This window comes from Oscarella lobularis, chromosome 7 (assembly GCF_947507565.1).
Source record: "Oscarella lobularis chromosome 7, ooOscLobu1.1, whole genome shotgun sequence".
In the NCBI taxonomy this organism is placed as follows: Eukaryota; Metazoa; Porifera; class Homoscleromorpha; order Homosclerophorida; family Oscarellidae; genus Oscarella; species Oscarella lobularis.
Window position 1 is genome coordinate 2,396,693 of NC_089181.1, and position 26,499 is coordinate 2,423,191.

The 26,499-nt window shown below is 48.2% G+C and overlaps 9 protein-coding genes and 1 long non-coding RNA gene across 23 annotated transcripts; 3 read left to right on the plus strand and 7 right to left on the minus strand.

Moving 5' to 3' along the window:
• Window positions 1–55: 55 nt before the first annotated feature.
• Window positions 56–2,432, minus strand: LOC136189517 (allene oxide synthase-lipoxygenase protein-like). Its single transcript, XM_065977504.1, has 7 exons — window positions 2,120–2,432; window positions 1,840–2,011; window positions 1,498–1,776; window positions 1,249–1,440; window positions 948–1,181; window positions 659–887; window positions 56–596 (listed from the first exon to the last, which is right to left on the minus strand). The coding sequence occupies exons 3-7, from the start codon at window positions 1,597–1,599 to the stop codon at window positions 286–288; spliced, it is 1,068 nt and encodes a 355-aa protein (XP_065833576.1). The 5' UTR covers window positions 1,600–1,776; window positions 1,840–2,011; window positions 2,120–2,432; the 3' UTR covers window positions 56–285.
• Window positions 2,433–3,347: 915 nt separating this feature from the next.
• Window positions 3,348–6,001, minus strand: LOC136189511 (allene oxide synthase-lipoxygenase protein-like). The gene is made up of 8 exons (XM_065977490.1): window positions 5,705–6,001; window positions 5,457–5,625; window positions 5,117–5,403; window positions 4,872–5,063; window positions 4,571–4,804; window positions 4,286–4,514; window positions 3,678–4,222; window positions 3,348–3,625 (listed from the first exon to the last, which is right to left on the minus strand). Exons 1-8 carry the CDS (start codon window positions 5,873–5,875, stop codon window positions 3,446–3,448), a joined length of 2,007 nt encoding a protein of 668 aa, XP_065833562.1. The 5' UTR covers window positions 5,876–6,001; the 3' UTR covers window positions 3,348–3,445.
• A 112-nt stretch (window positions 6,002–6,113) lies between these two features.
• Window positions 6,114–8,657, minus strand: LOC136189509 (allene oxide synthase-lipoxygenase protein-like). Its single transcript, XM_065977487.1, has 8 exons — window positions 8,469–8,657; window positions 8,214–8,382; window positions 7,875–8,161; window positions 7,635–7,826; window positions 7,330–7,563; window positions 7,036–7,264; window positions 6,430–6,974; window positions 6,114–6,378 (listed from the first exon to the last, which is right to left on the minus strand). The coding sequence occupies exons 1-8, from the start codon at window positions 8,643–8,645 to the stop codon at window positions 6,199–6,201; spliced, it is 2,013 nt and encodes a 670-aa protein (XP_065833559.1). The 5' UTR covers window positions 8,646–8,657; the 3' UTR covers window positions 6,114–6,198.
• A 130-nt stretch (window positions 8,658–8,787) lies between these two features.
• LOC136189507 (allene oxide synthase-lipoxygenase protein-like) lies at window positions 8,788–11,248 on the minus strand. The gene is made up of 7 exons (XM_065977483.1): window positions 11,055–11,248; window positions 10,828–10,996; window positions 10,480–10,775; window positions 10,230–10,421; window positions 9,712–10,174; window positions 9,117–9,661; window positions 8,788–9,062 (listed from the first exon to the last, which is right to left on the minus strand). Exons 1-7 carry the CDS (start codon window positions 11,229–11,231, stop codon window positions 8,883–8,885), a joined length of 2,022 nt encoding a protein of 673 aa, XP_065833555.1. The 5' UTR covers window positions 11,232–11,248; the 3' UTR covers window positions 8,788–8,882.
• A 226-nt stretch (window positions 11,249–11,474) lies between these two features.
• LOC136189524 (uncharacterized) lies at window positions 11,475–14,159 on the plus strand. Its single transcript, XR_010670407.1, has 3 exons — window positions 11,475–12,513; window positions 12,577–13,442; window positions 13,496–14,159. It is a non-coding gene; the product is annotated as an uncharacterized lncRNA (long non-coding RNA).
• Window positions 11,569–20,736, minus strand: LOC136189504 (prominin-1-A-like). Of its 12 annotated transcripts, none has more exons than XM_065977477.1 (24): window positions 20,666–20,736; window positions 20,498–20,622; window positions 16,724–20,447; window positions 16,184–16,652; window positions 16,047–16,126; window positions 15,750–15,988; window positions 15,603–15,700; window positions 15,328–15,547; window positions 15,036–15,281; window positions 14,817–14,983; window positions 14,568–14,747; window positions 14,385–14,506; window positions 14,145–14,335; window positions 13,887–14,090; window positions 13,718–13,831; window positions 13,478–13,640; window positions 13,331–13,422; window positions 13,137–13,276; window positions 13,017–13,089; window positions 12,873–12,961; window positions 12,467–12,817; window positions 12,296–12,413; window positions 11,875–12,234; window positions 11,569–11,818 (listed from the first exon to the last, which is right to left on the minus strand). In XM_065977477.1, the coding sequence occupies exons 3-24, from the start codon at window positions 16,794–16,796 to the stop codon at window positions 11,702–11,704; spliced, it is 3,906 nt and encodes a 1,301-aa protein (XP_065833549.1). In that variant the 5' UTR covers window positions 16,797–20,447; window positions 20,498–20,622; window positions 20,666–20,736; the 3' UTR covers window positions 11,569–11,701. The 12 variants fall into 12 exon arrangements, with proteins under 12 accessions (XP_065833549.1, XP_065833548.1, XP_065833547.1 ...); XM_065977476.1 differs by having other exon boundaries at window positions 16,724–17,382; window positions 17,735–20,447; window positions 20,498–20,723; XM_065977475.1 differs by having other exon boundaries at window positions 16,724–17,533; window positions 17,735–20,447; window positions 20,498–20,723.
• Window positions 17,524–20,473, plus strand: LOC136189508 (uncharacterized). Of its 2 annotated transcripts, XM_065977486.1 has the most exons (4): window positions 17,524–17,672; window positions 18,121–18,647; window positions 18,742–19,292; window positions 19,351–20,473. In XM_065977486.1, exons 2-4 carry the CDS (start codon window positions 18,137–18,139, stop codon window positions 20,308–20,310), a joined length of 2,022 nt encoding a protein of 673 aa, XP_065833558.1. In that variant the 5' UTR covers window positions 17,524–17,672; window positions 18,121–18,136; the 3' UTR covers window positions 20,311–20,473. The 2 variants fall into 2 exon arrangements, with proteins under 2 accessions (XP_065833558.1, XP_065833557.1); XM_065977485.1 differs by having other exon boundaries at window positions 17,524–18,647.
• Window positions 20,731–21,943, minus strand: LOC136189088 (solute carrier family 35 member F6-like). Its single transcript, XM_065976933.1, has 9 exons — window positions 21,884–21,943; window positions 21,750–21,834; window positions 21,607–21,701; window positions 21,510–21,554; window positions 21,399–21,454; window positions 21,298–21,350; window positions 21,179–21,244; window positions 20,805–20,953; window positions 20,731–20,754 (listed from the first exon to the last, which is right to left on the minus strand). The coding sequence occupies exons 1-9, from the start codon at window positions 21,941–21,943 to the stop codon at window positions 20,731–20,733; spliced, it is 633 nt and encodes a 210-aa protein (XP_065833005.1).
• A 345-nt stretch (window positions 21,944–22,288) lies between these two features.
• On the plus strand, window positions 22,289–24,333 carry LOC136189522 (serine palmitoyltransferase 2-like). Of its 2 annotated transcripts, none has more exons than XR_010670406.1 (6): window positions 22,289–23,575; window positions 23,636–23,728; window positions 23,784–23,889; window positions 23,942–23,999; window positions 24,049–24,104; window positions 24,156–24,333. XR_010670406.1 is itself a non-coding variant. In XM_065977510.1 (6 exons), the coding sequence occupies exons 3-6, from the start codon at window positions 23,786–23,788 to the stop codon at window positions 24,285–24,287; spliced, it is 351 nt and encodes a 116-aa protein (XP_065833582.1). In that variant the 5' UTR covers window positions 22,289–23,575; window positions 23,636–23,728; window positions 23,784–23,785; the 3' UTR covers window positions 24,288–24,333. The 2 variants fall into 2 exon arrangements, 1 of the variants encoding a protein (XP_065833582.1); XM_065977510.1 differs by having other exon boundaries at window positions 24,049–24,127; window positions 24,178–24,333.
• Window positions 24,334–24,684: 351 nt separating this feature from the next.
• LOC136189518 (dnaJ homolog subfamily C member 17-like) lies at window positions 24,685–26,334 on the minus strand. The gene is made up of 11 exons (XM_065977505.1): window positions 26,105–26,334; window positions 25,986–26,055; window positions 25,880–25,938; window positions 25,741–25,828; window positions 25,603–25,679; window positions 25,447–25,537; window positions 25,353–25,390; window positions 25,228–25,305; window positions 25,101–25,178; window positions 24,935–25,042; window positions 24,685–24,872 (listed from the first exon to the last, which is right to left on the minus strand). Exons 1-11 carry the CDS (start codon window positions 26,198–26,200, stop codon window positions 24,726–24,728), a joined length of 930 nt encoding a protein of 309 aa, XP_065833577.1. The 5' UTR covers window positions 26,201–26,334; the 3' UTR covers window positions 24,685–24,725.
• Between the last annotated feature and the right edge of the window lie 165 nt (window positions 26,335–26,499).

Consider the following 26,499-nt stretch of genomic DNA (forward strand, 5'->3'; position numbering starts at 1 on the left):
CTACGCAGATTCGAATATAAAGAAATCAATCTAAAAATTCAACGACTGTACCTCTCTACGCTAAACGAAGCCAAGGTCCACGTAACAGCAATTTGCGTGCAGGCGTCCGTCGTCGTGCCAAGACTATCCAGTATCGTTTTCTGAGTGACTTCGCCTTTCTTGTTGGTGGCGGTTGATGAAGAACCATAGGCGCATTGGGATTGTAACCGTAGTAGTCGAACTGACCAAAATTCTCAGCGGCGTGCTGCGCCGAGCAGCAGAACATGATGCACGTGAGAAATTCAATCAATTTCTTTCTGGTGTCGAGGCTCTTTGGTACACGTGGCAATCGACTTCACCAGAGAGGCCATGCTGTGGCAATCCGCTCTCATTCAGGTCTGCAAGCCAATTTTTCAGCTCGCCGTCTTTCTGCACGTCTCCGTCGCTGTTGTAGTAGATGTGCACAATATCCTGAATGAAATCTCGTATTTCATCCCATAGCAGAAGAGCATCATCGCGGTAATAATAGCCAGGCAATTTCTTGGCATCGTCCACCTTGCGTCGAACCAAGGCATCAGGCAGGTTTAGGAGACGCCAGTCAAATTCCCTGTAACCCTCTATAATAATAAATAATAATGATACATTATGAATAGTGCAAGTATTAGATTGTACTACATACTTCCGGCCAACATGACCTGGGCTCCTCCGACGGACATGGCCGTGTCTATGAAACCGCCTTCGTTTATGAGAGTGCTGCGCGCAAGAGTGTTGATGGCAACTGTATAGCGCATGTGAGGAATGAGAAGTTTGAAGAGAGGATGACAGCGGGGCAAGTTGCGCAGCATCGACGTCATGGTCGCCTCGACGATGACGTGGGTAAACAAAAAATGACCCAAAACTTCATGAATCTAGATCATATCCACGATGTGATAACAGCGGAAAACAAATACAGTACTTTAGTGTCTTGCCTGGGCATCGGCACACCTTAGGAAGATCTTGGCATAAAGCCAATCGTTGTGCGCATCCTTGGGCGTCCAAATGAGATTACCGGGACCCGGTTCTTGATACAGTTGAATGGCTGTGGGCAAGAACTCGTGCGACGCGGTGACATAGAAAAGACCCATGGCCGAAGTCATGTAGCGACCTTCGCGAACGGGAAGGCCGGCGAGAATCTCATAATCGACCATGTAGATGTGTCCAGCCTATTGAGAAAGAACAATAAAATTAATAACCCAAGGTGTGTAGAAAGAGAGAGAGACTCATAGTTACGTTGATTGCTTGTTGGAGTGTGACGCCTCGGCCCAGAGTCCCTTTCACCTGCTCGTCGGTAACGGGAAATTTGGCGGGAAGCTTGTTAACGCCACGTATAGCATTGGGGTGAACTCCTTGGAGAAACTGACGTCCAAATTCGCGATCGGTGTACCACCTTTCAGAAACAGACGGAACTTTGCCATGTCCAACCTAATAAGATATAAAAAAATTCATTTTTTTGAGTGACATTCTTTTTGTTTCACCAACCCCTAGTGAAAAGAATTTGGTATAGTCAAAATTGCTTTCGATGTTGTCCTTTATTCCCTGCAGGAGAAGGTTAGCGATGCCCTCGTCTTTGTACTCTTTCATGTCGCTTTGTTTTGAGTCGTCAAACTGGAGATCGCGAGGCAGACTGTCGTGATCGGAATAGTCGGGGATGAGAGGGCATGCTCTGCCAGTCGCGCCACGGAAGCAGCTTCTTCCACTTCTCCACTTCGGCTCCTCTCAATGCAGCAAGTTTCTCATTGTCTTGAAACGCGAGCGTGGCTAAACAATAAACAGCGGCGGTGTTCTCTGTACGTGTATCGAAAAATGATTTTTTTTGATTACCTTTTGCTTCTCGAACAGTCGCTTCGGTTGTGATCCACTGATAACATGGAAAGTAGCCGGTGGTCGCATTACCATCTTGTTTAGTTACTGTCACCATCCCCGGTTTCCACGCGTTCGATTGATTGGCCAGCACTATCTTGATTGCATACATTTCGCCCACATCTTCCTTGTTCTATAGAAGAATTGTGACGTAAAAGAGGAAGTCAAAAGGAAGCATCAATTATTCCGCGGACGTGTTCGTGTCCTCTCAAGGTCACAACGCCAAAGAGAGTATATCTACCTTTATTTGAAACGAAACCTTGCTTCCGCTGCCAAAGTCCTCACGAAACCATCTGTCGTTCGACAGGTCCATTTCGGCGTCGCTCCTCGAGAAGAGCTCGACCTCATCGTTCGTCGTCGACGCATCAGACTGCTACCAACGCAAAAGGAAACAATGAGGACACTCAGAACGAATATAGATCCGCCTATTATGATAGAAGGACGAGGCGGACGAACGGTCGATCCCGTATCCCCTTCCGAATCGGACCCACCGGAGTCATCATCTCCTAAAGAGAAAGACAATCAGAATTCAGAAATTCTTCTTCGTCGCGACGAAGGAGACCCTGGCAAACGACGCCGACGTCTTCGTCGCGGTTGCATTCTCGCGCCGTTCGACGACTCAGTTCGCACTGATTGAGATCGATTTCGAGTTGCACCAGACGTTGCTGAACCAGATCGGGCCGCTTCCGTCGCCGAATTTGCGTCGCACGTCTTTGGCACTTGCGAGTCCTACCTGTCGACAGACGACTCCCGCGTCGATAAAGTTCCAATCGTCGTCACATATCGTTCCCCAGGTCCCATTGACGAGGACTTCCACTCGGCCCTCTTTGGCATTTTCTCCATTGCTCAGCCATAGCCATATATCAGCAACTGAATGAGAGAGTATTATTATCTATAGCCAATAATTTACGAGTACAGTACTGGAAAAACTTCTTGTATGACCCCAATAGTTGCCGCCGCCGCCGCCGCCAAGGTGCCGGTAGTCGGCGCTTCCGTTCGAATCACCGACGACCACGCCTCTAGAAATTCAAAATCACAACTTTCTGACGCCACTGCGCGCAGTCGTACCGCAAACGACACCGGCGTCTTCGCTGTGATCGCAATTCCCTTTGCCCCATCCGCTGAACGGACAGTGCAGGAGACTCGCTTCCGTTCCCACGCACTTCACGTCGTCCATCCACACCGTCCCCTTTCCCGGGCCGTAGCGCGCGTCCGTCTCGAATCTCGATGCGCCGCGTCGATGTATCCGAGCTGACGGCAGACGACGCGCGAGTTCGGCGCCGTCCACGATGTTTCGCCGTGGCACGCCGTTATCCAAGCGTCGGCGCGATAGATCTCGAGACGACCGTCGGCTGACGACGAGCCGTTGGCGAGTCGCACCGTTTCGGCGCGTGCGAGTTCTTCTGTGGCGAGAAGAACGAGGAGCAATCGGGGGAGCATGAGTCACGCGCGCTGAGAAGGCCCTCCCCTTTGTGAATGCAAACATCAAAAATTGAAAATCAAACTGAACGACACGGACAGCAGACAACAAACAAAAAATCCTCAGTCTCACTGTCAAGATCCTTTTCTAGACGGCAATGCTGTTTGGCACTTGACTTGGCAACAGGTACTCGTATGGAACTTCCAGACCTTCATTTCTCTTCTTCAATTTTTCATCAAGTAGACGCAAATTCGTCTGAAATTTTTGCATTGCCTCGCGAGGAGCCGCCTCGGTGAAATGCTCCTCGGGATAATTTCCAAGAAAAACCTATGCAGGTTCAAAATATAAACAAATCAATCTAAAAATTCAACGACTGTACCTCTCTATCGCTAAACGCAGCCAAGGTCCACGTGACAGCAATTTGCGTGCAGGCGTCCTTTGTCGTGCCAAGACTATCCAGTATCATTTTCTGAGTGACTTCGCCTTTCTTTGTCGGTGGCGGTTGATGAAGAACCATGGGTGCATTGGGATTGTAACCATAGTAGTCGAACTGACCAAAATTCTCAGCGGCGTGCTGCGCCGAGCAGCAGAACACGATGCACGTGAGAAATTCGATCAATTTCTTTCTGGTATCGAGGCTCTTTGGTACGTGGTGATCGACTTCACCTGAGAGACCGTGCTGCGGCAATCCGCTCTCATTCAGGTCTGCAAGCCAATTTTTCAGTTCGTCGTCTTTCTGCACGTCTCCGTCGCTGTTGTAGTAGATGTGCACGATATCCTGAACGAAATGTCGTATTTCATCCCATAGCAGAAGAGCATCGTCGCGGTAATAATAGCCAGGCAATTTCTCGGCATCGTCCACCTTGCGTTTGAGAAAAGAATCAGGCAGGTTTAGGAGACGCCAGTCGAATTCCTTGTAACCCTCTATAATAATAATATTAATACAGTATGAATAGTACAACTATTACAGTAACTTGTACTACGTACTTCCGGCCAACATAATCTGGGCTCCTCCGACGGACATGGCCGTGTCTATGAAACCGCCTTCGTTTATGAGAGAGGTGCGCGCAAGAGTGTTGATGGCAACTGTATAGCGCATGTGAGGAATGAGAAGTTTGAAGAGAGGATGACAGCGGGGCAAGTTGCGCAGCATCGACGTCATGGTCGCCTCGACGATGACATGAGTAAACAAAAAGTGACCCAAAACTTCATGAACCTAGGTCATATCCATGATAGATGTGATTACAGCAGAAAATTACTTTGGTGTCTTGCCTGGGCATCGGCACACCTAAGGAAGATCTTGGCATAAAGCCAATCATTGTGCGCATCCTTGGGCGTCCAAATGGGATTACCGGGCCCCGGTTCTTGATACAGTTGAATGGCTATGGGCAAGAACTCGTGCGACGCGGTGACATAGAAAAGACCCATAGCCGGAGTCATGTAGCGACCCTCGCGAACGGGAAGGCCGGCGAGAATCTCATAATCGACCATGTAGATATGTCCAGCCTATTGAGAAAGAACAATAAAATTAATAACCCACGGCGGGTAGAAAGAGAGAGAGACTCATAGTTACGTTGATTGCTTGTTGGAGTGTGACGCCTCGGCCCAGAGTCCCTTTCACCTGCTCGTCAGTAACGGGAAATTTGGCGGGAAGCTTGTCGACGCCACGTATAGCATCGGGGTGAACTCCTTGGAGAAACTGACGTCCAAATTCGCGATCAGTGTACCACCTTTCAGAAACAGACGGAACTTTGCCATGTCCGACCTACCGGTAATAGAATATAAAAGAACTAAAAGAGACATTTTCGTCTGACCGACCCCTAGTGCAAAGAATTTGGTGTAGTCGAAATAGCTTTCGATGTCCTTGAAAATGTCTTTTATTCCCTGCAGGAGAATATTGACGAAGCCCTCCGCGCCGTAATGATTCATGTCGCGCTGTTTCGAGTCTCCGAACTGGAGATCGCGAGGCAGACTGTCGTGATCGGGATAGTCGGAATGAGAGGGCATGCTCTGCCAGTCGCGCCACGGAAGCAACGTCGTCCACTTCTCCACTTCGGCGCGTCTCAATGCAGTAAGTTTCTCATTGTCTTGAAACGCGAGCGTGGCTAAAAAATAAATAGCGGTGCTCTGTATAAAAAAAAGTGATTTTTTTGAATACCCTTTGCTTCTCGAACAGTCACATCGGTTGTGATCCACTGATAACACGGAAAGTAACCGGTGGTCGCATTGCCATCTTGTTTGGTTATTGTCACCATCCCCGGTTTCCACGGGTTCGATTGATTGGTCAACGCTAATTTGATTGCGTACATTTCGCCTACGTCGTCGTTCTATAATAAGGATTGTGACGTTCGTTAAAAGGAAGTATTAATTAGCCCGCGAGTCCCACTGCGATGAAAAGGGATCTACCTTCATTTGAAAAGAAACCTTGCTTCCACTGCCAAAGTCCTCGCGAAACCATCTGTCGTTCGACAGGTTCATTGTGGCGTTGCACGCGCTTCCGATGATCGTCAGATGGATGTCTCCTTCGTAGCCGGCGTCGCCAGCCGACGTCGTTTGCACGTGGATATCGTATTCCATCTTCGTAGTCTACGGCGCTTCAGTTTGAGGTAGCGTTTGACGCCGACGATGTTGCTCCGGCTGACGTCTACGGGAAACTAGCGGAGGGATATAGTTCGCGAGCCTTTTTCATGCTTTTCTAATCGAATTAGAGCCTTGAGGAGTCTCCGCCGAGGTAGCTGACGACAACAAGGAAATGCGTCGGACGCGCACTAGTGGTGACGTCATTCGTGACGTTATACTGTAACTGCACATTACATAGCGGTAATGCATTTTTCTTCTCTGCACTCTGGACGACACGGACAGCAAACAAAAAATCATCAGTCTCACTGTCGAGATTCTTTCTAGACAGCAATGCTGTTTGGCACTTGACTTGGCAACAGGTACTCGTATGGAACTTCCAGACCTTTATTTCTCTTCTTCAATTTTTCATCAAGTAGACGCAAATTTGTCTGAAATTTTTGCATTGCCTCGCGAGGAGCCGCCTCGGTGAAATGCTCTTCGGGATAATTTCCAAGAAAAACCTATGCAGATTCGAATATAAAGATAACAATCTAAAAATTCGACGGCTGTACCTCTCTATCGCTAAACGCAGCCAAGGTCCACGTAATAGCAATTTGCTTGCAGGCGTCCGTCGTCGTGCCAAGACTATCCAGTATCATTTTCTGAGTGACTTTGCCCTTCTGTGTTGGTGGTGGTTGATGAAGAACCATGGGTGCGTTGGGATGGTAACCGTAGTAGTCGAACTGACCAAAATTAACGGCGGCGTGCTGAGCCGAGCAGCGGAACACGATGCATGTGAGAAACTCGATCAATTTTTTTCTGGTATCGAGACTCTTTGGTACGTGGTGATCGACTTCACCAGAGAGGCCGTGTTGCGGCAATCCGCTCTCACTCAGGTCTGCTAGCCAATTTTTCAGCTCGCCGTCTTTCTGCACGTCTCCGTCGCTGCTGTAGTAGATGTGCACAATATCCTGAACGAAATCTCGTATTTCATCCCATAGCAGAAGAGCGTCGTCGCGGTAATAATAGCCAGGCAATTTCTTGGCATCGTCCACCTTGTGTCGGGCCAACGCATTAGGCAGGTTTAGGAGACGCCAGTCGAATTCCTTGTAACCCTCTATAATAATAATAACAATAATAATCATACAGTATGAATAGTACTAGTAGTAGATACGTACTTCCGGCCAACATGACCTGAGCTCCTCCAACCGACATAAGCTTATCTATGACGCCGCCTTCGTTTACGAGAGAGGTGCGCGCAAGAGTGTTGATGGCAACTGTATAGCGCATGTGAGGAATGAGAAGTTTGAAGAGAGGATGACAGCGGGGCAAGTTGCGCAGCATCGACGTCATGGTCGCCTCGATGATGACATGAGTAAGCAAAAAGTGACCCACAACCTCATGAACCTAGGTCATATACGCACACACATACACGGTAGATGTGTTAGAATACATTATGTAGATTGTCTTGCCTGGGAATCGGCACACTTTAGGAAGATCTTGGCAAAGAGCCAATCGTTGTGTGCATCCTTGGGCGTCCAAATAGGATTACCGGGACCCGGTTCTTGATACAGTTGAATGGCTATGGGCATGAACTCGTGCGACGCGGTGACATAGAAAAGACCCATGGCCGGAGTCATGTAGCGACCTTCGCGAACGGGAAGGCCGGCGAGAATCTCATAATCGACCATGTAGATGTGTCCAGCCTATTGAGAAAGAACAATAAAATTAATAACCCACGGCGGGTAGAAAGAGAGAGACAGTCATAATTAATTACGTTGATTGCTTGTTGGAGTGTGACGCCTCGGCCCAGAGTCCCTTTCACCTGCTCGTCAGTAACGGGAAATTTGGCGGGAAGCTTGTCGACGCCACGTATAGTATCGGGATGAACTCCTTGGAGAAACTGACGTCCGAATTCGCGATCGGTGAACCACCTTTCAGAAACAGACGGAACTTTGCCATGTCCGACCTAAATAGAATATAAAAGAACTAAAAGAGACATTTTCGTCTGACCGACCCCTAGTGCAAAGAATTTGGTGTAGTCGAAATAGCTTTCGATGTCCTTGAAAATGTCTTTTATTCCCTGCAGGAGAATATTGACGACGCCCTCCGCGCCGTAATGACTCATGTCGCGCTGTTTCGAGTCTTCGAACTGGAGATCGCGAGGCAGACTGCCGTGATCGGGATAGTCGGGATGAGAGGGCATGCTCTGCCAGTCGCGCCACGGAAGCAACGTCGTCCACTTCTCCACTTCGGCGCGTCTCAATGCAGTAAGTTTCTCATTGTCTTGAAACGCGAGCGTGGCTAAACAATAAATAGCGGTGCTCTGTATAAAAAAAGTGATTTTTTTGAATACCCTTTGCTTCTCGAACAGTCACATCGGTTGTGATCCACTGATAACACGGAAAGTAACCGGTGGTCGCATTACCATCTTGTTTGGTTATTGTCACCATCCCCGGTTTCCACGGGTTCGATTGATTGGTCAACGCTAATTTGATTGCGTACATTTCGCCTACGTCGTCGTTCTATAATAAGGATTGTGACGTCCGTTAAAAGGACGTATTAATTAGCCCGCGAGTCCCACTGCGATGGCAAGGGAAAGAAAATCTACCTTCATTTGAAAAGAAACCTTGCTTCCACTGCCAAAGTCCTCGCGAAACCATCTGTCGTTCGACAGGTTCATTGTGGCGTTGCACGCGCTTCCGATGATCGTCAGTTGAATGTCTCCTTCGTAGCCGGCGTCGCCCGCCGACGTCGTTTGCACGTGGATATCGTATTCCATCGCCATAGTCTCGCCGTCTTTGTCGCTCGAGCGGACGTACTGGAAACTAGTGGCCAGGGATGACCTTTTTCTGCTTACTAATAGAATTAGAGTGTTTGAGAACGTCTCCGCCTCTGACCATAACAAGGAAACGCGTCAATACTAGTGGTGACATAATTCGTGACGTATATTCGGTATGAAAGAACTTTGATGATATAACAACTTCACATAAACATGCACTAAAACGTCAGCAGTCACGTTTTTCTAAACAGCAATGCTGTTTGGAACTTTACTTGGCATCAAGTAGACATAGGGAACTTCGAGGCTTTCGTTTCTCTCTTTGATCTTGTCTTCAACGGCAACCAAACGAGATCGAAATTTCAGCATTGCACTTTGAGGAGCCGCTTCCTTGAAATGTTCGTCAGGATATTCACCAAGATACAGCTACAATTAATTCAGACATTATTTAATTATTTACCAAATTTGCCAAAAACTCACCTCGCTCTCACTGTAAGAGGACAACAACCACGTAACAGCAATTTGCAGGCAGGCGTCGTCGGTCGTGCCAAGACTATCCAGAATCATTTTCCGCGTCACCTCGCCTTTCCTTGTCGTCGGCGGCTGATGAAGAATCAGAGGCGCATTCGGATTATAAGCGTAGTAGTCGAATTGACCAAAATTCACAGCCGCGTGCTGAGCCGAGCAGCAGAACACAATACTGGTGACAAATTCTATCAACTCCTGCACAGAATCGATGCTCTCAGGCACGTGGTGATCAACTTCTCCTTCGACACCGCATTGAGGCAGGCCTCGACTGTGCACGTCTTCGACCCAGTTTTGCAGCTCGTCGTCTCTCTGCACGTCGTCGTCGCTACTGTAGTAGATATTGACGATATCGGCGACAAAATCGCTGATTGCCGTCCAGAGTTGGAGAGCGTCGTCGCGGTAGTAATAGTGAGGCAGCTTGGCGGCGTTCTTCACTTTGCGCTGAGCCATGTCGTGCGGTATGTTCAAAGAACGCCAGTCAAAGATTCGGTATCCCTCTACACGAGTCGGGTAAAAATATCTCAATTTTGTTGCCGTCGTTTCTTACTTTGAAGCAACTCGGTTTGGCTTCCTCCGACGGACGTGAGCTTATCGATGATGCCGCCTTCGTTTATGAGCGAGCTGCGCGCGAGAGTGTTGATGGCAACCGTGTATCGCGTGTGCGGAATGAGAAGCTTGAAGAGGGGATGACAGCGAGGCACGTTGCGCATCATCGCGACAAAGACGGACTCGACGATCTTGTGAGTCAGCAGAAAGTGACTCAAAACTTCGTGCACCTGACCGTCGGCGCATTTCAAACAGACTTTAGCGAAGAGCCAATCGTGATGCAAATCGTTCGGCGTCCAGATCGGATTGCCGGGCCCCGGTCGTTGACCGAGTTGTATGGCAATGGGAAGAAAGTGCTCCGACGCCGTGACGTAGAAAAGTCCCATTGCTGCACTCATGTAGCGATCCTCGCGAACAGGAATGCCGTCGAGCAATTCGTAGTCGACCATGTAGATGTGTCCGGACTATTGATAAAAAAAAACATCAACAGACGACTAAATTTATAGATTGTATTGATACTTTGATCGCTTGCTGGAGAGTGACGCCTCGACCCAACGAGCCTTTCACGTGCTCATCGGTGACGGGAAATTTCTCGGGAAGATCGTCGACGCGACGTACGGCGGCGGGATTGACGCCCTGGAGAAATTGGCGACCGAACTCGCGATCCGTCTGCCATCTCTCGAACACCGACGGAACGTCGCCGTCTCCGACCTGCCAAAAGCAAAAATTTACTTATACAATTCTCAGGGGATTTTTTTCTCTGACTGACTCCCAGCGAGAAGAATTTGGTGTAATCGAAAAAACTCTCGATCTCCTTGAAGAAGCTCTTCACTTTCTGGAGCAGAAGATTGACGACGCCCTCTGCTCCGTAATTATTCATGTCGCGCTGTTTTTCGTCTTCGAATTGAAGATTGCGCGGCAGGCTATCGTGATCGGGATAGTCCGGATAGGCGGGAAGGCCGGACCAGTCGCGCCACGGAAGAACCGTCTTCCACTCTTCGATTTCTTCCTGTCTCAATTTGACCAACTTTTCGTCCTTGTCTTCGTCTTGAAATCGCAACGTAGCTGAAGTCTCGGTTAGCGAAAGAACTATGCGTAGTTCGATTTAGTCGCGTACCTTTTGCTTCTCTGATAATTGCGTCGGTCGTGACCCACAGATAGCAGGGAAAGTATCCCGTAGTGGCGTTGCCGTCCTGTTTGATGATTGTAATCATTCCCGGCTTCCAGGCGTCGCTGTCTTTTGTCAGCAGCAACTTGATTGCGTACATTTCGCCGACATCTTTACCCTAACAAAAATTAAATTAAAATAATTGAAAATGTTTAGTCAGCTGGTTCGAAATCTACCTCGAGTTGAAACGAGTCCTTTCGCCCTTTTCCGAAGTCGTCTCGAAAGAACCTTGTCTTGGACAAGGTCAGTTCACTTTTGCCCAAACTGCCAATGATTGTCAAGCAGATGTCTCCTTCGTAACCGGCATGGCCAGTTGCCATTGTCTCCACTTCAATATCGTATTCTATCTTCATGATGCTTTTGCTCGTAGAACGATGCCAAAATGCCAGAGGATAGTCGCTTATATACACTGCACGACCAGATGACCGCCGGTGGGAGGATGAAACCGCAGTGACGCACGTCCTTCCGCACGCTCGCTTCCTCCCACCCCCACCCCCACCTCCGCCTATTCGCGTCAGACTGCATAACAAAGAGCTACTGCGCTCAAGGTCGCGACCTACGCCTATCTATCACCCAAACCACAGGAAAAGCCATCCGGTCTAAACCGCAAATCCGGCTGCACCAGGAAACTAAGACTAAGACTGTTTGCTACCCTTTTGACCCCTAGCCGAATGCGGTCTCCATAGCGAAGGAACTCCAGCACCCTCTTATTAGTTGTACAGTTAAAAAATGCACATTTAATTTATATATTGTTATTATAGTCTCACCGTGTTCGCTGACGATTTTTCTCTTCGATGAATTAACACTAGATTTCCTAATTCACTCACTGAACGCTAAGGCAAAAAAAGATGACTTGAAATAGCCTTACGATTGAAATCCGGTCCCAAACGGATATCAGGTCTGGACTCTCTTGTGCAGCCCTACGTCGACGGCTGAAAGTCTAAACGACTCGACGTTTCGTCCTACTAGACTATTTCGCGCGCCACCAAAACCGACCTCGTCGTCCGACCAGAACATGCTTTCTCTCTCGTCAGCTGTCGTCAAATTGCCCCACGTGGCCGTGTGAGAGTCCTCCCTTCGTCTCAAGACGTCGCCGCGCGGCCTCCTCGGTCGTCGCACGCCACGTCGTTCGGCCGACCTGCTACGAGGTCGCACCGCTGACTCCGCCTCAGGGTCGCACTCGCTCGACGCGGATGATGGTCGTTCGCGTTCGCGACGAGCTGCCGATCGACGGACTCGCGACGAATGCCGCCTCTTCGCCGTACGACCGTTGTGACGTTCTGATATTGCCGTCGCCGAAGCTGATCGCACGAGCCGATTCATTTTTCTTCGGGGAGAGTGAAAGAGGCCTTCCATCTGTAGACCACGATTGAGAGTCAATGTGATACTGTACAGTACAGTGCTTCTCTAATAGTACCACAAACTGATCGCCCACTTCCTCGTCACCCCTTTCGGACTCTTGTTGGAAACTGCGCTTCCAGTGAAGGGGATTGAGGTGGAATTTCAACCATTGAAAATATCTTTTAACTTCCACTCTACGAAAATAAAGTTGAGCAACCTAGCCGGCTAGACGTCTCATAGTCGTCACCTTCCTCGACTGGCGGAATTGCCGATGAATGATAGAACGCCAAGAAGGCATGTAATGATCGACAGAAATGTTCCCACGTCGGCGTAACCTTGATTCTTTGCGTGAACTAGAGCGAAGGCTAAAAAGGGAACGTCCTGAAGAAGGAAGGCGACGAGATTAGCGAAGAAAATCGTCGCCTGCATCCGAAAAACAATCGCATCTTTGTCGATCATTCCTAGACAAAAAAGAGAGATGCAAACTAGTCCAATCGATTCCTTACGGCGTCGGGCTCGTGCAATGAAAACAAACTGAGAAAGAAAGATCGGCCAGAGGAGGAGGCTGCTCGAAACAAGAAAGATGGCAACTGATATTCTAGAGCGACAAAATCAATTTTATAATAGAAAACAGGATAGAAAAAACGACGCACTTGAGAGCACTTGAAGAGGTACTACCGAATACTTTTCCGGCGATAAAAATGCACAGTCCCCAGTCGAAAACGAACCAAGTGAAAGAGCACTTGGGAAGATATAAATTGTCAAAAAAAAAGAAGATAAATTTTCGCGACACTTACCAAACGATAGCATAGCACTTTCCAGAAGACAAATTTCGTCGACGTTTTCCACAGCTCGGGATCAAGATAACAACTAGAGCAAACAAGCGTAAGTGCACCCCGTCCCATTTGTCGACGTACAAAGCCAATTGATCGACGAAGAACATGGTTAAAATGAGCAGAAGAGAGAGGAGGGAAAGAATCGCCAAAAAAGAGTCCATTCCCGTGAGAAAATCGTTGCACGTCGCCGACGCCGACGACTTGTAGATCTCGGCCAGCGGCTATCACGACGCGATTTTGTACAACGGTTAGGAGACGAGTGCTTCACACTATACCTTGCATTTTCCTATCTCAAACTGCACGGACTGTTTGGTATTGAAAATGTAAGACTGAGTAGTCTTTTTCACTGTCTCTACTGCTTCATCAACTAAAGCCAGAAAAAAACAAGTGAGAATAGACAAGCGAGTGAGGGGTCACTCTACCTAATCTTCGAACTATAGCCGGTGCACTCTCTGGGTCAGATGACGGTGCATTAAAGGCTGCATTAAACTCGGTCAAACGCGTCAACGCGTCGGTTATGTCCCGTTGCAAGGCCGGAAATTTTTTCAACGTCTCGCACGCACTCGCGAGGCGACGTTGTTCGCTCTAAAATTTTATTTTTTAGGCGTCAGGGTTAGTAGAGTTACAGGGAGTGGTCATATAGCAGATCTTGGGTCACGCACCTTCACGTCTTTTTCAGCTGTCACCAAATCTCGAAGTTGATCCGTCTGCATTTGGATGAGATATATGATGCGGGAATGCGTCAAAGAGGAGAGACTCTCGGCTGCGGCCGTGCTCTATGACAATCAGACCGGGGGTAGAGTGGATCTCTCCGCGATCGACGGCTCTAACCAGTTCACTCATCACTTGGCGAAGAAACGAGAAATTGCCGCTTGTCGCGTCGTAGAGCGAATCGACGGCGACGTCCAAGCAATCGTCCCAATCGACGTCATCGACGCCGGACTCGTTTAGGTGCCGCACGTGCGCCAGCACGCTCGAGTCGAGGAGATCGACGCGAGGAGCTCTGACGTCCGTCACGAGAGACAATTTCGAATCCTTAATTAAATTTTAATAAAAAAGTCAATAATAATTATTTTAATTAATTTAAACCAATTCCTCGGCGAAGTCGAGCATTTGGTCGAGCGGTTGACGTTCTTCGACTTTGAGCGCGATCCAGAGAGCTTCGTCGCGATCGCATTCGTCGATGACGTCATGAATTCTGAGAGGATAATCGGGATTTTTTAGAATTGCTCGGCCTAGCGGATATCCATTCCAGTTCGACTGATTGTCAATGACGCGATCTAGATAGAGAGATAACAGCGATTGAGGTACACTCTTTCTATGCAATACCAATGATGCCAGTAAAATTGGCTTTCCTTCCGCACGATTCCCCCAGAACGGATCCAAATAGAATCGTGCCAGCAAAGACGATCAGACACAGCGAAGTCATCAACAGATCAAACGAATAAATCCTGCAAGCAAAAACGAGCCAAAATAAAAAAAAATGCGCACAAATAAAAACTCGCGGCACACTTGAGTAGAAATTCGCCGCACGTGTGAGCGGCGCGTTTTTGACTGCGACTCAAGCGCTCGCGACCGACGTAAAACGCGCCCACAACGGACAAAGCGACGAGAAGAAGACTGGCAATGAGAACGCCGACGCAGAGGAGACACGTTGTGACGAATCGGTACGTTTCGTACGTGTTGATGTATCTGAGAGAAAAAAAACGAAATGAAAATATGTTGATTTAATTAATTAATTAATTAATTAACGACGGATACTTTTCCGCCGTGTCGTTGACTTTCTTTTCGCTTTCAGGAATTCCCAGGTGATTTTTCATGAACGACGTGACGTTCGACTGGATGTGAGTGAAATTACTCGATGCCCTGCTGAAGAGATTGTCATCGTAGATCAACACATCGTTGACGGCTCTTTGAACGTCGTCTCTCTGCCAAAAAGACAATAAAAAATACAATAGTACTGTATGTAAAAATTCTCACCAAGGTGCCGATGACGTCAGAACTAAAATATATTCGCCTTTGTTCGGCAGCTCTTTTCAGATCAAATTTCACGACTTCGTCCAAATTGACGAGGGCGAAGTGAACGACAGGTAATCGAAGAAATCGATCAGCTACAATCGAAGACGGTCGCGGTATTAGATAGTTGGCCGACTGGACAATTCGTCGGCACTTGGACAAGAGATTAGCAGTAAATTCTCCCGTTCCATTCAACGTATCATTGCACGACTAGAGAGAAGAAAAATCTCAGAAGCCCAATTCACACGTAACGTACCTCAACAATCAATTGAATCGTAGTTGCCAGGTTGCGCAACGACGAGGAGAAGCGATCGCCGAGACGATCTCGTAATTTGAAACGAGTTTCGTTGACGCGTCGAAGAAAGTCGTCCAATTGGTCCGCTTGGAGACCGGCTCGTTCGACGTCCGTCGTAAGCTCGATCGCGTCGTCGCCGTACGATTGTAGCACTGTCGTCGAGACGAGCGACGGCAACGGTCTGAAGGGAAAAGCGAATGAGAAAAACGACTCTCGGGGTTCGAAATTGAGTCTACGCGAGAATTTCGTCGCGGATATGGTTCAATAGACGTTCGAGATCGTTCACGGTGACGTCGCGAAATTCTTCCAAAGTCGTGTTCGCCAAATCGCGCATCTGGAGAGCGAAAAATAAAACTCCGACGCGATTTCGGACTTCTCGCCACCTGAGGAAGCGCCTCCGAAACGCCGTCGACGGTCGTTCGAACGCCGCCATTCATTCTCTGATTAGCGGCGAGCGCCAACGAAGCGAGCGCGACGCCGCACGCGGCGAGACTCGACACGACGACGATTAGAATCGTTCGTACGCGCGACGACGAAGACGACGACGACGTTCTACGTTTGCCGCACGAAGCGCAGCACGTCGCGACGAGCGGAATCAGCAAGGCGAGTCCAATAGCGACTCCTGAGAAAGAGACAGAGACGATGCGCGAGAAGAAAAGAAGGGTTCTTTGTTTGCTTGCCCGAAGCGATGAGGACGGGCGTTAGATAGTCGAATGTTTCGTTGACAATTTCTGATAGCTGAACGCGGCCTGCAGTGTACCTTGAGCGAAGGAATTTTAGCACGCCCATAGTCGAGTCGTGCGGTGTATGTACGTACCAGAGTCGCATTTGCCTGTTTATAGCGTCGTAGGGCAATTCGCCTGGTGAGACGGCGCGTCGAAGCGCTCGTCCCAAGTCCGCTAAGCCGGCCATGGGCGGACGGGCGAGTGCAGACGATTGGAACGTCGACACGACGTCGTAGAGCGGCGCGGGAGTCTTCTCGTAACAAAAACATCCAAACGGAAGTGCGTTAGCATTGCAAATGCGCTCCCCGTTGATTTCAAGCTCAAAATTGATTGAACCATGGGAAGAGATCGGAAAAAGCCGAAAGGGAGCAGAACCAATGAGAGGAAAGGCGAAGGCGTTAGCATACCGGCCGTGGGAGAGAAACCTCCTCCGATGGAGACCTCCCAGCACTCTGTACGATCGAAGACGACTTTGCCAAAGCCTCCTCCCTATTCCTCTGCGTGTTAAATTTAGGAAGTCGGTACGACTGGTCGATATAGTCGTCGAAAGGTTGCCAGCAACTGGTCGAGATACGACGACAAGGAAGATGATTCAGGAGAAGGGAACGTCGAAAGAGAAAGTTCGCGCAGACCTCTTTTGTCTATTGATGATTCAGGTAATACTATCATGTACGATCGGCGGGGGAGCCGATTAGGCAAAAGCATCTGTATTCCTTTTAGTTTCTTCGTCTGGCGTGGCGACAGGAACTCATTTCCTATTCAAAGAAGACGCATATATGCTGGAGAACGTGGAGGAGGAAGAGGAGGTAAGACAAAAGACCTAGAAATCGTTATTCTCTTAATTTGTGCTTTTAAACGACGAAAAAAGACGTCGGCGTTCGTTAGCCCACTTATAGACATTGACTGCTCCCACTTGGCCGAAAGCTTATCGTCGATACCTATGGGGAAAAAACTGAATATCGCTGACAAGTGGCTGCCTGCAGATGATGGCCTGGTAAAAGCGCCGTTATAAACTTGAAATAAAATAAAAATGATTTGGGCCAGTTGTCTCATCCGCTGCCTAGTGAGAAAAGGGCAAGTCAGAGACAACGTGGCAACATAGCTCTACCGGATCTACATCAGCGCATCAGTCTGAATGATCTTGTTGCTAGGAGAGATCTTCAAGAATCGTATCCCGCCGAGACCAATAAGGATGATGACAAGCCGGCGTCACTAGACACAGGTGAAAGGGCAGAGGCAGAAAAAGCCGACTTGCAAACCGAAACGACGGACTTGGAACAATGGCTAGATTCTGTAATATAGATAGATGCATTAGTCATTATAATACGGCATTGTTGAAATAATCAAATCTATTATCGTCTCCCGGAAGTTATCATAGAAGGCGAACTTGGTAAGGGTCGCACAACGCCCTGCGATTGCCTGTTTGCGTAAGTGGAGCGCATCTAAACGAACGCCGTTTTATACTCTAATACAGTTCCGCGATCAAGCCTCCCAGCTTTGAAATCAAAAACGAGTCAGGTGATCGTCGAACAAGGAAAAATAGCCGTGCTCTGGGTCAGCGCTCTTCGTCTGCCGAACAAGGTACAGAAGAAACTGAACCCCTCTAGCATTTTCCCACCAAGCAGTCCGAGTCGTGACCGCACCTTTCAAACTCTAGTCGATCGAATAGCACGCTGTCTTCCTTTCTTGAACTAAACAATTGCAGGACGCTGCGAGATCTTGTCTCGGGGCGATACTGGCGGGCTGAGGCGTGTCTTTCTTGCAGACACACTCGTATTCATGGGAAGCGAGTCGCCCCCCCGCAAGGAGTTACGCACGAAAAGTGGGGAGACGTTTCCGCTAGACTTACGATACCGTACAGTGCGAGAAACCGGATGAACACCTCATCGAGATGGATGTCAATCTCTGAGCATGTGCTCATACCTTAGTTTAGAAAGGGGCGTCATGTGCTCATCCTCAGTTTAGAAGTCCCCGTTGCGTGAACTAGACGCATTAGCAATCGCTCTCTTTTTTGCCTTCGAATTTCCAGTAGAAAGGATCGAGCAATGCATCGCGCCGCGAAGATGGGCGACACGTCCAAAGTGCTCGAATTCATTGACTCGGGCACCGACGTAAACGCGATCGACAGCCTCCAGGCGACGGCGCTCTATTGGGCGTCGAGCAAGCGTCACGTGAACCTCGTTGAATGTCTTCTCGCGCGCGGCGCCAACGTGAACGCGCGCACCAAGTGGGGTTCGACGCCGCTCCACGCCGCCGCCGATCGCGGTTATCGCGACGTCGCGCGTCTGCTCGTCGCCGGCGGCGCCGACGCAAATGCGACGAACGACAACGACGACGCGCCGCTCCACGCCGCCTCCGCTCGCGGCCACATGGAAATCGTTCAACTTCTCGTCTTCAACGGCGGAGCCGATCTCAATGCGACGAATCTTCAACGACGAACGCCGTGCGACGAAGCTCGTCACGCCGGAATGCACGACGTCGTTCGGTTTTTGTCCGCTCTCGTTGAAAATGCTGCGGATCGGATGGCGGCTATGTCTGCTGCCTTTTCCGTTGCCGGTAAGTTTCGAGACTTCCGGTTATTTATTTGCACGTGATATTGAACTTTGAACTTCCTGCCCGTTGAGTCATTTCTATTCTTTTCTCCTGCAAGATTTACCGACATCCGGTCCAAAGAGTGACGTCATCTCGCACGTGAACGACAACGACGTCGGAGTGAACTCGTTGATGCGAGAAAAGTTGAAAGCTGAAGGCGAATTGGCAAAGTGCAGAGATGATTTGAATTCCGTTCGATTGAAGCTCAAAAGCTGTCAGGATCGATTGGAAGACAAGTCATTCGAGTGCGAGTCACTTCGCGCTGAATTGGCGGCCGCCGCCGCAAAATCAACATCCGTCGGTCGGCATCAAAAAACGAAATGTTTCCTGATGACGTCAAACGTTTCTAACGATGTCGTTCGAACGCTTCTCGACTGCGTTTCACTCGCCAATTTCTCGTCGGCTCGATCTGCGCTCGTCTCGTGCGTCGCCTCGTCGCCGTCGCGCATCGAACGACTCCGTCAATTTTTCGTTGAAAAATTTGCCGGCGGCGGCGCTTGGTCGCTCAACGACGACTATGAAATCATCGGTGATCGTCCCGTCGTCTCGACTCGTGCGAATCTCGTCTTCCGAATACGGCACGTTAAGTTGGGCGTTCTCATTCTAAAAGTGAGAACGTTCGTCATTACCTCTTTGGGCTGGGTCATATCCTCGCCTCTTCTCTTAGATCATAACCAAAAATCTCTTTTCCGGTTTCACTGACGATTCTTTCAACGACGACGACGACGACGACGAAAGCATTCCGCCAGTCATTCCCTCGTCTCCCTACCTTCTTCCTGTTCTCTACCGCTTCGACGGCACGGCAAGCGCTTTCGCTTCCTATGCCGGACATTTAGCCGCCGGCGGCGGCGGCGGTGCCGATTTCTCCCGACACGCTTCCTTTCTAGTCGTTCCGGAATTTGAGACGACACTCGAGCATTTGGTCGCCGATCGTCGTCGTCGTCGCTCTCGCTCTCGCTTCAACGAGAACGAGTGCCTATTGTTTCTCATTCAAGTACTGAGTGGCATTGAGGCGCTTGCTTGTAGCGGTATTGCTCATCGAAACATTCGAGCGTCGTGCATTCTTATCAGCGACGGTTGGCGAGCCGTCATTGCCGATTTTGACATGGCGAAACGCTTTGCCACGGGCGACGAGGAAGCCACGAGTCTGGGCAACGTCTACGCCAAATCCGATTTGTCCGCCGTCGGTCGCGTCTTTCGTCGTCTCTTCGCAGATGAAACCGATAGAGGCGACGACGTTGTTCGAGGATTTTCGACGGCACTTGACAATTTCTTGCTCTGTCTCGCTGCAGCTGATTCCCGACTTGACGCTCGCGTTGCTGTCGGCGTAGCGGCTCTTCTCCTTTGGCTTTCGGACGACGGCGACGACTTTCAGGACGAGGAGGACGTTGCGCATTGGATTTTGAGGGAAATTCGCCAACCGACGATGGTGGAGACGGCGGTGAATGGCGACGCGGATGCCGGCCAGCTCCCGAGTGCGGAACAAATTGACGGCGAACTAAGGAGGCAGTTTTTCTGCAACGCAACAACGGCTTCTACTTGGTTAGCGTATAAAAGGCTGCGCGGATTTCAACGAAGCGACGTCGAGCCGCACAGCATACCGTACCGTAGCTTCAACTCCTCCTAATACAACTAGATTAATCTGGTGAGCGGCACAGTGTACACGGTCAATGACTGAGGTGTTTGTTCCACACTACTATTTGTACCTGTAACCGGGCTAGTTTTTTGTCGTTTTTTGCTGACTCTATGTTAGCTTGTGAAGCTCTAACAAAAAGAAGTTGTTTGCTTGATGATAGAAGCAAGCTATAGCTGACCTCAAAGGTGCACGGTGTACAGGGCGGGCTACGGTAAATTCTTAGCATGTGCATCAGCGGTACAGCATAGAACGGCGATATGCGCACCTTACCCTTTTTACCTGACTTCCCTCATATTGATCTTCCTATAGAAAACTCTGAACCTTTCTGTTCGCGTGCGCAGCCTACTAGTAGTAGTGTGACGTGTGGTGTAGTGTGAAATTAAGAGTTGCTGCGACGGTGTAGTTTTTTTTCTAATCAGATCCGTCGTCAGATTCCTATAATCAGAACGATTGTGAGTTGATTCAATATTTTAATCTTTTCGTACTTGTTGAATAGAGGAACCTTTCCCGTTATCGATAAGAAGTTGACCATCTCTTATTTGTTCTGGAGCGATATTTGCAGGTGCCAAGCAAGGAAAGTTCATTATTCCATTATACATTGCCGTTCCAATGACAAGAAAGGCAAATCCATCCACTATATGGGTAAGTAAGATATGGTGGATATTCTGCGAGGGAGCTTACACTGAAGAAAGTCCCACCAAGTGACTTGTTCTCCAAATTTTTTTGCTCCAGAGTAGAATACAATCAGTCCAACAATCCAGATGAAAATTGTTCTCAGTGCGTCAATCAAAGTACGATGAACGGCTAGCAATCCGCCGGCATATAGCCGAATAGATTAATTGTCCACCGAAGTGTTTACCTGTAAGGGATTTTGTCACGGCCATGCCGAAGAAATCGTAAAAAGCAATCGAACACATGTAGAAAACTATATGAGTACATAAATCCAAATACTTCCGAAACGCGCTGTAAATGCCTTACATAAGAGAAGAAGTAGTTTGCCAGAGCTTATGACCTGGTAAAGAGCGTCTAGACTAAATAGAAATACAAGCTAGCAGACGTTATAACTAGTTAATCTCTACCTGTCCTCAAACGGTTTGCCGTCAGGTCTAATATAATACATTGCCGGAAGAACAATCTAACAACACGCTATATTGATTCAAACGCGAATAAAAAATTGCCGCATTACTTACGCCAGCCATCAAAATAACGCCATAGAGTCCTTCCACGCCAACCACCTTAGCATACGAACAATTTTAGCAAGTCAACGACAGATGATAGCTGAAACACCTGCATGGGATGAAAGCCTTTCTTCTTTAGAAATATTTCTTCAATAATCATTTGAGATGCGGCCACAAGCTGACTGCAAATTATCAGTACAATTCCTAGAAGCCGACTCATCGCGTATAGATCAAAATTTTAAAAGGACAGACCGACTATCGTGTGCCAGCCTGATTTTGATTGCAAATGTTTCTCCTGCCTGAAGACGTCCGAGACGCCAACGCAGACGAGACCAAACTGTCAAGAGATGACTCAAAGTGCATTTCTATACAACGTATTGACGTACCACGACAAGAGATATTCCCAGCCAGTGAATGAGTCTTAGTCTTCGTTTGAGAAAGATCATCTGATAGGGAGACGATGTCACCGCAAAAAAAACGATTTTTCCTTCACTTTAACATACCGAAAAAAGGCCAACGAAAATTATGATGGAACCGCAGAGCATCTGCCATACGGAGGCGTCTACGTAGACGAGGCCAATTCCTGCAGGAAGAAAAATTGATTCTACCTGAGAAAAGGCCTTCTAGCTCTTTTTTTGATGCTTGTAGAGAGTCGATCGTCTACGCGTGTTACATTCGCGCCTCGTACCTGCCAGTGACGTGCCAACGAGATCACAGCAAGTGGGGATGATGAAGATCCAATGGAATATCCTAAACGTTCTATGAGTAGAGAGATTCTCGCGATAGCAAAGGTCTCACGGAGGTCTCTGTATTGGTTTGAATGACGCAGGCCCCGTATTATCCCCACTCGTCCGGTTGGACTCGTCGAAGTCGTTGCGGCTAATCCAATCGCGAAGCTGTGAAAGAAAGTGACGATTATGAGAGCGCGTGCGTTTTGTATCGCTTCTCTCGACCTCGGATTCTCTCACTCGCTTTATCTTTCTCGTTTCGACGAACCGATACACGACGTAGACGATCAAGCAAAGCGTCTCGCCTACATATGCGCAGAGAATGATAAAAACGTACGAGTCTTGCGAAAAAATGTTACCAGTAAACATGAAAAGCGTTTGAAACCATGGATGGTTGAATGGATGCACGGTTTCCGCCTTTGCGGAAAAGTTGTATCCAACACTACAATATATATATGCATATATTTACGAATGATACGCATTGTACTAATTTTTCCTCACTTGCAATCGTTTTGAGCCTTCTTGAGTAGTGTCGTGACGGAGCCGGCGACGAGCATTCCAAGTGCAAGGACGACTTGTACTCGCGTCAGCTTGGCCATGGCGCAATGGGACGTGAACACGTGAGTCCCGTATTGCCACCCAAAATAAATTGATGCTGTCAAACGGAGTGGCACCGTCGGACTCGATGCCGGCTGCAACTGCGAATGGGGCCGTCTGCGCCAGTTCAGCAAACGAGTTGCACGAAGACAATGATTCGACGATTTCAAAGGAGCCACTGAGAGAGTCGTTTGAAGAGACGCCGTTCTGGTGCGCTGTATCTTGGGCTTTCTACTTGATCGTTGGCTACACGAGAATGTTCATGACAAAGATAGGTTGGGATTTTGAGGAGCAGCCCGTGGTCGAGGTGAGATGCCGACCCAGACCAGTACATGTACATGGCGTGGGTCATCAGTTGTCAACGTGATTTTTCTGTGGTCGAATGGGTTCGAGAGCGCGAGCTCTTCTGCTCGCACATAATTTGCTCGTGCCACTATGATGGTATTCAATGTCTTCAAAGTCCTCGAAAGAGCTTTGAACGTTGAATACTGAATGATGAATTAATCTATATGCGTAGCGTAAGGACAAGTGTCTATAGTCGTCTCCCCCGCGAATTACTTCAAACGCTTCGACGCGAAACTGTCGCAGAAAGTGTTCCGCTTGCCATTGAACGGTCGCATGGAGAAGACGAATTTGCTCGTCGTCGAGACCATAGCTGAGCGACTGTTTCAAGTTTGTTCAGAAGCCAGCCGCTATGGTGTTGGAATGGGATTTGCGACCAATGCAGCCAATATTCCCGCTTTGGCTGGAGAGGTAAACGCGGAGGCAGTTCAAGCGTTTGGACAGAACAACTCACAAATGCTATTCCTACAGAAAAGTCTTATCATAAGTGATCAGCTCAACCATTCGTCTCTCGTACTGGGTATACGTCTATCTGGAGCCAAAATAGTCCCTTTCAAGCACAATGTTTACTTACTATAACAGAGTATTTATAAACACGCTCTGATAGCCAAATTCATAGACATGGAAGATCTTGAGAAAATACTACGTCGCGCCGTCGTCTATGGCAACCCCAAAACGAACAGGCCGTACGATAAAATCCTAATATGTGTTGAAGGAATCTACAGGTAGGTAGTAGGACAAAGCAGCAAGATTATTTCGTCACTGCCGTATTTTCAGCATGGAAGGATCCGTTGTTTCTCTCAAAAAGGCCATTGAACTGAAGAAGAAATACAAGGCAAGCGCACTAGTGAGTAGATTCTTTTGTTTCGAGTGTCTTTCCCTAGGCTTATCTCTATTTGGACGAAGCGCACAGCATTGGCTGCATGGGAAAAACCGGAGAGTGGGTACAGCTCTGCATCCCCCGTACGTCTTGTACATACAGTGTGACCAGGAAGACGACTAGTGGTCTACAGCTCTGTACCCTCCGTACGTCTGGTACATCCAGCGCGATCCGGAGGTCGAGGAGCGGTACTGTACGCACCATGAAGAAGGAGCGAAATCGTCGAAAAACAAAATCACGTGACACGTTCTGCGCGCGCAGCTAATTGGAAGTTTAGGGACTGTGAGCACAGCACAATGTATCTGTTGATTGGAACGCAAATTCGACTGGTAAAGCGTCGAATCTGTACTGTCGCTTCTCATTTCGTCTTAAGACAAGCGGCCCAACCATCTGCGGCGATCATCTGGCTGATCCGGACCTAATGAAGGCAATTGGCGCCGAACTCACTCGAGAATTCGGAAGTCTCACGTAGAAAAATTCTCCGCCCATAGCAGATAATGACGTTTTTCTAGCTCGGAATATCGGTGCAATGATCCGCCCGGCATCGTTCTGAACAAATTAGAAAAGCTGGGCTTCCGGGTCATCTGTTCGTCGGGAGTGGGACAGACGATCATATGGACACTGCACAGACCCGATGACGTCAAATAGGAACTGTTATCGAATTAATGGAATTAATGCTAGTCACGTGTTTTGAAACGATACTGCTTCATCTGCGTCTTCCCTTTGCATTTGTTCTATGAGTCTCTTTCGTTCTTGAGCCTGTTTTAGTCTTGTCAGTGTCATGCTTTCGTAGTCCGTATCAGTGACTAAGCTGCTGCTGCCTATTATCTACAATAGAAAGACAAGTTGAATTTGCATTGGATTTTTTTCTCTCTCTGCGCTCTCCTTACCATCTGTGGCTCTCCTACTTGGTTCGTTTGCTCTGGTGGTTCGCCTCCTGCCCAAGCCAAAACGATTGGATTATCTATCAGTCCCTTTTCATTCCGAAATGCTAGTTTCTATGGTACAGAGTACATGCAATACATTTAGATAGACAATAGTTCCCATGACACTCACTGCACTCTGAATGTCAGAGAAGTTAGCTATGGCGCTTCCTTTTCTTTTGCTTGAAACAATGACACGAACAGTGCCATACTAGTCAATCAAAGCTATTCGTGAAAAATCTTGTAAGTCCGGCTCACACCTTCTGCAAGAGTTGAGTAAGAATCTCGTGGTCATAGCCTCCATTCAACTCGTCGTTTTTCTTTGCTTTCCATTTAATCTACAGACAAGAGCTGCGTTGGAGAACCAATAGCAAATATCTTGTACCTTTAGAGTCATTGCTAAATCAGTCGGTCCAGCTGCTCCTGAAGAAAAATACAGTGTAGCTAGATAGAAAAGAGAAAGAAGCACTGTACGTTACGTTTTTCTGACTTCTCAGTTGCCAACTCGGCTTTTATCAGTTCCTCTTGTTCTTGCACTTTCCTGAGCCCCTCTTCTCGAAGTCTCTTGATCTGCGGCAAAAGGAGGAAAACATTATGCAACCACAAAAAGTCAAAATAGATAATGTGTACAGTACCTCTTGCTCCAATCTCTGCGCCGCCCATTTCTCGTCAAATACGTCCCGTCGATGAACGCTCTCGCGTTTCTCCAATTCTAAAAATCAAAATATCAAAAAATCTGCTTTCGATAGATTGAATTCTTCTATCGATTGTACCATCTTTGAATTTTCTTCGTTTTGCATCCAATGCTGCCGTTCGTTCCTTCTGTCGCTTTCGAGCTTTGCGTAGATTGTCATACGCTGCCTAAGCATTCGACATCGTATGCAGTCTTCAAACTAGGCCCGCCTCTTTTACTCTTGCAGCTTTGTCAGTGAGAATGGTAAAGATTCTCGATAGACGCTGGAATTCCTCCGCTATACGAACGCTTTCGAAACCTTTGCGGCATCTATAGATTGCTTACCGGCTCTTTTGTCGTCGGGATTTTTGTCCGGATGGCATTTGAGTGCTCTCTTTCGATACGATTTCGTGATCTATGAAAAAATGCGCTGCAAGCTGCGTTCGAGGAGCAGTTCGACGCACGTCCTTCTCGCTGCAGCTTGGATCGACGTCTAAAAAGACGTAAAAGTCGTCCACGCCGATCGAATCGAAGTCTTTTGGCGTCGAATCGTTCGCCATTGAGATATACGTACGGGACCTGCGCTGTATTATTTACCTCAATTAATTAAAAAATACTACTAGATGCAAGTGCACAGTGCAATTGGTAAGAACAACCGCTTGTGCTGTCATTTTAGTTTCAGTCAGGGACGATTTCGCTCACACAAGATGAGAAATTTCTAAGAAAAAATGAAAAAGAAAAACGTCAGATCCGCGCTTGATTTTATGCCTAAGACGTTCTCACGTTTATCTGGAAAATGCCTTCGGTGCTTGTGCTCCTTCTCGGAAGCGACCCACTGACTTCTTTCTTCGCGTTTTGA